General features: G+C 44.3%; 1 protein-coding gene across 2 annotated transcripts; it reads right to left on the bottom strand.

Annotated features, from left to right (window-relative positions):
* Positions 1 to 893: 893 nt before the first annotated feature.
* LOC125000762 (CD48 antigen-like) lies at positions 894 to 8,509 on the bottom strand. Of its 2 annotated transcripts, XM_047576424.1 has the most exons (6): positions 8,303 to 8,509; positions 4,828 to 5,124; positions 4,636 to 4,749; positions 4,227 to 4,288; positions 1,586 to 1,687; positions 894 to 910 (listed from the first exon to the last, which is right to left on the bottom strand). In XM_047576424.1, the coding sequence occupies exons 1-5, from the start codon at positions 8,433 to 8,435 to the stop codon at positions 1,586 to 1,588; spliced, it is 708 nt and encodes a 235-aa protein (XP_047432380.1). In that variant the 5' UTR covers positions 8,436 to 8,509; the 3' UTR covers positions 894 to 910. The 2 variants fall into 2 exon arrangements, with proteins under 2 accessions (XP_047432380.1, XP_047432372.1); XM_047576416.1 differs by lacking the exon at positions 894 to 910 and having other exon boundaries at positions 1,091 to 1,687; positions 8,303 to 8,508.
* Between the last annotated feature and the right edge of the window lie 244 nt (positions 8,510 to 8,753).

The following is an 8,753-nucleotide window of genomic DNA, read 5'->3' as shown; positions in this document are numbered from 1 at the left end:
ATTGAGGCGAGGGGATGCATGACATCAGCTGCAGGAGCAGAGTTACATTTCTTATTACGTGCTGCCATCAGAAGTTACTAGATCACAAAGGTTGTCAAAAATTTACTGTACATATGTGCTGCTTAGAAGTTATGGACCCTTCAAACAATTTTCAGAAATATAATAAATGATTTATTTTAATTTAATTACTCAAGAAAAGTAATGATTTGATCATATCTGTGAGGTGTAAACTATGTGAGCTCCTTGTAACTACATGTTTGTGGTAACAGCTGATCAGTGTCATGTTCTTCTTTAACCGTTCTAATGGAGAACTACTGGTGTTCTTGGGCTCCTTGTCTTCCTCCATGACCCAGTTTCTCTTCACATTCAGCTCATGGACTCATGTCCTGACATTTTCTTTTAGAGTTCACTGGTAGAATACACAGTTCATTGGTCCATCAATGATGAGCAGATGCAGCAGAACAGGCCCAAACCAGGACATTAGCGCCCCCATGTTTCATGGAGGGATGAGGTTCTGATACTGGAATGCAGTGTTGGTTCATCTCCAAACATGACGATGCCCAAACATTTAAACCAAACTATTCTACTCCTGTCTCATCTGTCAAAACAGTGGCACAAGTAGGAAGGAGTGGAAGTAACTGAATCAGTTGAGAGCTAACAACAGCTTTGCTGGAGAATAGTGACTTCACACAGAGAGAAATATGCCGAAAGTTGAGGTCGTCTTTTGAAAACAAAAGGCTGAAAATAAACTTGTTTTTGCTTTTTGTAATGTTCTGGTTGATAGACGTCTGTCTGTGTTAGAGGAGGAAAACCACATAGGTCTTCCTGTTCCATTTAAACCAGTACATGGCGGATGAAAGCAGTGCTGCAGTGTCTCTGTCTGTCTGTCTGGTTGACCACAGCTCAGCATCTATAAGAGACATGATCAGCACATGACAAGATATAGCTTGAAACTATCTAACATTTCTATAAAAACCAACCACAGAGCTCACATTCTCACAGGACGTGTTCTCTGTGCATTTTAACCTTTGAGCGTCCACTCCTCCACCCGTGGAAAGATGAAGAAAGCAAACATGTTCAACAACAGGTTCAATTGTATGTGACTGGTCTTTAATTATTCAGCTCCTGTTTGTTTGAGTGGTTCACACACATAAAGTAGAGAACACATTTCACATTACATCACAATTCTGTGGACTTTATTACAGAGCTGTAAGTCAATTAGTATTTTAACAGGAAGTAAACACGATGATTGATTTAAAAATGGTGACTTTATAACTTTGATAAGGAATGACTTCACAGCACAGAGACAAAAATAGAAGCGAACCTTGTAGAAAGTGTTGTATGTTGATGTGTTGATGTAAAGTAGTGATCACTGCAGATTAGTTTTCTCTTACATTTAAAAAAGGTTGATTGTAAGAAAAAACAATGTCAAAAACTCTTGAAGGAGCTTCAGGTGCCGACTGTAGAATCTCCTCTCGTTCAGCTCCAACACTCTCCTTACATCTGATATTTAACAGCTGGTACTTTAACACCCAACAACTGATCACTTGGTTTCAATCTAATCAGCTCAGATTAATGGACTCACTCAGTTGCTCATCAGAGGTTCCTGAAGGAGCCTTGGGTTCATATAATAGACTGTTGTCAGATAACAGCAACTGGTCCAAGATGAACCTGAGAAATTCTCCCCCTGCAGAGAAAGAAACACAAAACACAGGAAGTAAGAGACGGTCCAATGTTCCTCAAAATCCTACATTCATTCATTCATTCATTCATTCTCCATCTGTTTATCTGAGATCTGGTCTCAGTGGCTACAGACCAAGTAAAGAACTCCAGATGTCCTTCATCCCAAAACATTCCAGTTGTTCCTGGTGGATCCCAAGGCGTTCCCAGGCCAGAGATAAATAATCCCTTCACTGAGTTTGGGTCTGACCCGGGGGTCTCCTCCTGACTGGCCTGCCTGGTAAACCTCCAAAGGGAAGCAGCCATGGGGGCATCCAAACGAGAAGCCAAAACCACCTCAGCTGGACCCTTTCAATGTGAAGGAGCAGTGGTTCTACTCTGAGCTCCATCTGAAAGTCCAAGCTCCTCACCCTGTCTCTAAGGCTGAGCCCAGTCAGCCTACAGAGAAACCTCATTTCAGCTGCTTGTAACCTTGATGTCATCCTTTCAGACACTATCCACAGGTCATGATCAAAGGTGACAACTGGATAATCCTCAAAAATTGATCAAATTCCAACAGAACTACAGAAAAAAGGGAAGGCCATCGACAGACTCCTTCATTACCGTCTGTACACGGGGGAAGCCACACCGTGTATTTATAGACTCCCCAAAATACACAAGGGAGGACTCAGACCCATTGTCAGCAGTATAAACTCTGTCACAGACTACATCGCCAAGCATTTGGCATCCATCCTGTCCCCACTGGTAAGCAACACCCCACACCACATCGAAAATTCCAAGGATTTTGTGATGTCAAAAACGTCACACTGGGCCCAGAAGAAACCATCGTGTCCTATGATGTAACCTCACTGTTCACCTTCATTCCCACCAGAGAAGCCACGGAGATAGTACAGAAAAGACTGCAGAAGGACGATACCTTGGCCTCAGGAACAAACCTCACCCCAGAACAAGTCTGTGTGTTACTCGACCTGTGACTGACAACCACCTATTTCCTTTTTAATGGAGGTTTCTACAGGCAGAAACACAGCTGTGCGATGGGATCACCACTGTCACCGATCGTGGCCAATCTCTACATGGAGGAAGTAGAGACCAGAGCCCTTGACCAGAGCCCCTGGTTCCACCCCACCCACTCGTACAGGTATGTGGACGACACCTGGGTCAAAATCAGGACAGAGGAGGTGGAACCCTTCACACAACACATCAATGCAGTGGACAGCAACATCAAGTTCACCTGGGGGGACATCAGGGGGGATAGCCTGGTCTTTTTGGACTGTTTGGTGCATGTTGAAGAAAACTGAAGCCTCAACATTGAAGTATATAGAAAACCCACGCACATAGACCAGCACTTATTATTTGATTCATACCACCCTCTGGAACACAAACTAGGAGTCATCAGAACCCTCCAGCACCGAGCACAGACTGGAACCACAAGACCAGATGGAAAGTACAAGGAGGGACAACACATCAAACAAACCCTCAAAACATGTGGATATCCCAACTGGGCCTTTGCCAAAGGCTCAAAAAGATATCCCAGGAAAGACAGGGAAGAGGAGCACAGCAGATGGAAGAACATCATCATCCCCTACATAGCTGGTGTATCAGAGAAACTGAGGAGAATTTTCGGAAAACACCGCATCCCAGTTTATTTCAAACCTGGCAGCACACTAAGACAGAAACTGGTCCACCCCAAAGACAAAACACCCAGACAAAACAGAGTAATGTTGTGTTGCTGCTCAGTGCAGTGAGGAATGTACAGACTTGTACATTGAAGAAACTAAACAACCCATCCACAAAAAGGAGAGCCAGCTCATCAGGAAATGACTCAGCAGTCCACCTCCACCTGAAGGACAAAGGACACTGCTTTGAATATACCAACGTCAAAGTCCTGGCCAGAGAGGACAGATGGTTTGGGGGAGGAGTAAAGGAAGCCATCTAGGTCGAAGTGGAAAAAACCTTCTCCAAACAGAGGAGGTGGACTGAGATTTAATTTACCAACTATTAATTATTCAGTTTTGATTTCTGTCCCCAAGAAGTTTCAACAACATTCACACTTTGAGCCTCTAGGCTCCCACTGACAATAGCCTCATTAGAGCTCCATTCATAGGGTAAGTAGCCTAGGCACACAGCCCCCCTTTCAAGACAGGTAAGTACCAGCCATTATGGAAATAGTGACCCCAGTTTCTGGTCAAGCAAGTTCGTGGTGAGTTGTACCCACAGAGTTTTTTCCTATTTAAACCTCAATTTCCAACTAGTCTCAGAACTGAAGAAGCTACTCGGATGAGTGGCGAAACGTCTTCAAGAAATCCTACAAGTCCAGTTGTCTTTACTCAACAGAATCAGACTTCAGTAGTTCCTGTTTTTAAAGTGGATGCGCAGTCAACTATCAGCAGGTTACTGTGACACTGAAAAAAACATCAAACTGTGATGATTCTCAGGTACGGTCTGAGTTAAAAGGAGCATTTTCTTCTAAATGACAGTGAGTGTAAACACATGTGAATCATGTCAGTATGTTCAGATTGGACTGGTTATCCAGAGGAGGCACTGACCTGACTGCGTCTGCATACGTTGACGTTGGTATACTGTACGTATGTCTTCATGTCCGCCCAATCTGTGAAGATACAAAGATGAAGTCAGACAAGTGCAACTTTATGAAGCAGTTTCTGTAGGTTCAGTATTACGATTACTCAGAGTTTGACAGTTACAATAAAGACAATAAAACATTTAGAAGAATGAGACTCTATTAGGCAAGAACGTCGTAATAAAAGGTGAACATGTATGATGGGTTTAAAAAAGATCAGAAATGTGACCAGATTTAGAAACTCAGAGAATAAATGTAGTCCAGACACCAGAGATATAACTGCATTATCTTACTGTGAAATATTATTACAACGGGATCAAACATATTCATTTAAAATCTAATCAGTGGTATTAAATAGTAACAGAGCTGAAACCTGCCTTGTGTTTGACTCATTGTCTTCTTTATGTGAGGATACTTGAATCTGATGAACCAGGCAGCCAGTCCAACAAGAACAACACCAACGATGACAGAGATTATAATGGGCATCAAATCTGTTGAATAAAGAAATAAAGTAAGTTACAACAAAAACCATTAAAAAATTGAGAGTTCATTTTTAGAATGACTCTTACGATGTCTTTGGTCTGGGTTGTCTGATCCTTGGCTCTGCTTTTCTCTGCAGAACATGGTCACATTGACTGGAAGAGTCTTGTTCTCTGCAGGGTTGGAAGCCACACATCTGAATGAAGAGCTGAAGTCGTGCTCGTGTACAGAGAGAAGCAGAGAGACAGCAGAGCTGCTCTGGTTCAGGATCTCCTCGTCTTTGTACCAGGACAGTGTGGTCTCTTCAGCTGGGTCCACAGAACACAGCAGGGAGCAGCTCTCAGAGCTCAAATTTAGTTTTCCCACTGCAGGAGATGGGACAGGGTCTGCAGAGGAAAGAGACATGAAGACCACTGACTTTACAAACTACACTTCACTCACTGCCTTTACTCAGGTTCATCAGGGAAAGGTCAAGAGGAAACGTTTTCACATTGATGTTTGTTGTCTGGAGGTGCTCAGTCATCCAAGTCATGGTGTGGGTAAGTGTTGATGGGTAAGTGGCACAAAGGGAGAAACGGTAGGAGGGCAGTTCGAAATGTATCACCATACACGATCAGGAATGTCGGCTAGGACACCGCTTCAAGGCCAGGATGTTCAGGCAGGAGGGAAGAAAGCTGGAGGTGATGCAGGAATGCTTATACCAAGATCGGGGATCAATAACAGGGAAGAGAGATAATGGGTCTTTCAGGATTTGTTTGTGTGGTTCTGAAAACAAAGGGAGTTGATAACAATGAGCACACGGCTACAACATAACATATCTGGATCTATGTCTCCATCTCCCACCACGGTGCCCATTCACACCTCTGCTGTGGGTTCTGCTTCCCTCCCCATTAACACCCCGCCTCCCTTCCCCTCCCTCCAACCATCAGCAGTCTCAGTGGACAGTCCCACCTCACCCCACCAGCCCATCCCCTTGGATATCACCACAGTCCCCCCATCATCCACCACCCATGGCCTCACCCTCACCTCCTGCCAGGGACAGAGAGAGATTTCCATCAGTCCCAGACTCCTCAGGGTGTGTGCTGGGCAGCTGGCTGGAATCTTTCAGCACCTCTTTAACCTCTCCCTGAGGTTGATGAAGGTACCCGACCTCTGGAAGACATCCTGCATCGTTCTAGTACCAAAGAAGGGACGTCCCAGTGCTCCCAATGACTACAGGCCAGTGGCATTAACATCACATGTCATGAAGTCATTTGAGAGGTTGGTTCTCCTGCACCTGAGGGATCTGCTGTCTGTTTTCCTGGACCCTCTGCAGTTTACTAACCGGCAACACATGGGTGTTGTGGATGCCATCATTTTCCTCACTCATAAGGCCTTGTCTCATCTGGAGAGTGCTGGAAGCACTGTGAGAGTCACTTTCTCTGACTTCTCCAGTGCCTTCAGCAGCAACCAACCCATCCTCCTGAGAGACAAGCTACTGGACATGCAACTTCACCCTGACATGGCTGCCTGGATTTTGGACGACCTCACAGGACGATCGCAGTATGTCAGGGTGGATGGCTGCACATCAGAGGTCCTGACGGGAAACACGGGGGTGCCCCAAGAAACGGTACTGGCACCATTCTTCTTCACCCTCTGCACCTCCGACTTCTACAACTCCGGCACCAGCCACCTCCAGAAGTTTTCCAATGACTCTTCCGTAGTCGGATGTATCACCAATGACGACGAGGAGGAGGACAGAGGACTGATCGAGAGCTTTGTTGAGTGGAGTGCCTGGAACCACCTACAACTCAACATCATCAAGACTAAGAAGGTGGTGGACCACAGGAGGAACCGGAGGAGTCCTGTCCCAGTCACCATCCAGGGTGATGAGGTGGAGATTGTGGACACGTACAAGTTCCTTGGGGTCCACATCAACAATAAACTGGACTGGTCTCATAATAGTGACGCCCTCTACAGGAAAGGACAACGCAGGATGTTCTTCCTGAGGAGACTGAGGTCATTTGGCGTCTGTACTAGACTCCTCAAGACCTTCTACAGAAGCAAAGCGTATATGAGGCTAACGAGCCGCCGCTAACTTAGCATGCTTATCATACAGCTGCTAATTCAATGTAACATCACCGTTATCCACAGATAAACATTAACAAGCGAACCGATGCATTTTCACAGACACAAACACTCACCTCTTTCACAGACGCACACTCTTTAAAGCACCGGTTCCGGGAATGAACGTAGACGAACGAACTGTGTATATCAGAGTTTGTGATTGCTGCGGGTGCACAGCACTGTGGAAACATGACCGCGCGCTGACACGTGACCACGCGGCCGCGCGTTATATAGAACATGCTGCGGACGCGTGATCACAGTGCCCCAACGGGATGTGGTGCAGAACACATACAGAAAATAACACAGCCTTTTGTACACATGGTTTATCCAGAACAAGCAGAAAACAAGACAAACTGGACTTGGAGAGTTTCTTGAAAATGTTTCATCCACGTCTTCAGGTCTTAGTCTGGTGGGAGTTTGGGTTTAAATATGAAGAGAAACTTATTTGACCTGTAGTTGGAGTAGACTGTTTTGATCTGGTCTTTCTCCAAAGGTCTTTTTAAGCCACTTTGGGAACATAGTGAGCAGCAGACTGGCTGATAATCCAGCATGAATTTATGTCAAACAAACGACCCACGAGCCAAAAGTGGCCCTCCAGAGAATCTGACCTGGCCCACAGCAGAAATTTACAAAATGTGAAAAATTTACATAGTAACAACTGTTATCTCTAATTTATCCACTGTTTCATTCAGAGAAGTGAACAGAACACATCACTGAGACTCAGGACTAAACAGCAGACAGACATGAGCCCAAACTACACTTATTTCTTAAGAATTTCATTGTTATAGTGCAGCTTATTAAATACCAACATTCTCTGTATTTACTTGTTCTTTTTTGTGCTCAAGTTAATCAATGTAAGTTACAGGTTAGAGAAACAAAGTGTGGATCTCCAGTGGAGAGTGGTGCATGGGGCACATATAGAACATAGAACAGGAAGTCAAACTGAAGAGACTCCTGGTTCAGTTGTCCCAGAGTGGCTCCTCTCTTCTCTTTACAGTGGTTCATTGGTTCAGGACATGTTTTAGAGGAAAGATTTTTAATTTATGGTGCAGGATATGAAACATCTTCTAGAAACTCTACAAGTCCAGTTGCTCTTGTTTTCATCTGTTTTTCATTAGTGACGCTTGTTGTTGGTCTGAATGTGATCACTGACATTAAAGTCTCAAAGATTTTCATTTGAATAAAAGTCTGTCAATCATCAAAGCATTAAACACAGAGATTAAAAAACAATAGACAGACAGATCTCTGCAGCAGTCATTATTAAGAACAGAGTAGAACTTGGCCTTTACAATCAACCAGAACCAGAAACTACAGGTGTCACCAAACCAACCAGGACTGAAGTGTTGACTCTAAGTGGAGGATTCCCAGATCAAGCAGCAGCATATGAACTGGATATGGATGTTATTAGAACAATCACAGCACCAAGACACACAAACTGGAAGAAGAAATGGAACTTACCAAACACTGAGAGTTTATAAGATGTGGTGGAAGTTCTTCCTTTTTTAGAGACATAATAAACTCCTGAGTCGTTCTTCTTCAGACCTGTGAGTGCAAAGAGTCCAGTGGTTTGGTCCCAGTGAAGTCTGTTCATGTAAATGTGCTCTTCTATCTCATATTTCCTTTCTCTCACTAAGGCAATAGGCTTTCCTCCATATAACAGAAATCTGGTATTGTGATGTTTCCTCCCACAGTTCCTGTCAGGTTCTTCTTCACCTCCTCAGTTTCAGACAATCTAATCACTGTAAAATATAGAGAGACACGACAGTAAACATCAAGTCTCGGCCTCTGATCAACATGAACATGAAGTCTGCTGCAGCGTTGTCAGGTTCTGTCTTTAGCAACGTCCTCGTTAGGTCTGACCAGTCTGAGCTACTTTCAGCCTCTTCCTGAATCTCTTTATTTCACCATG

The sequence above is a fragment of the Mugil cephalus genome, chromosome 2, assembly GCF_022458985.1.
Source record: "Mugil cephalus isolate CIBA_MC_2020 chromosome 2, CIBA_Mcephalus_1.1, whole genome shotgun sequence".
In the NCBI taxonomy this organism is placed as follows: domain Eukaryota; kingdom Metazoa; phylum Chordata; class Actinopteri; order Mugiliformes; family Mugilidae; genus Mugil; species Mugil cephalus.
This window is presented reverse-complemented; position numbering and strand designations above follow the sequence as displayed.

Coding starts and splice junctions, on each gene's coding strand:
- LOC125000762 (XM_047576424.1), bottom strand. CDS start 8,435: ATGAACAGACTTCACTGGGACCAAACCACTGGACTCTTTGCACTCACA. Junction 4,750..4,827: donor CAACCCAGACCAAAGACATC/GTAAGAGTCATT, acceptor TTTATTCAACAG/ATTTGATGCCCATTATAATC. Junction 4,289..4,635: donor GACAATGAGTCAAACACAAG/GCAGGTTTCAGC, acceptor GTATCTTCACAG/ATTGGGCGGACATGAAGACA.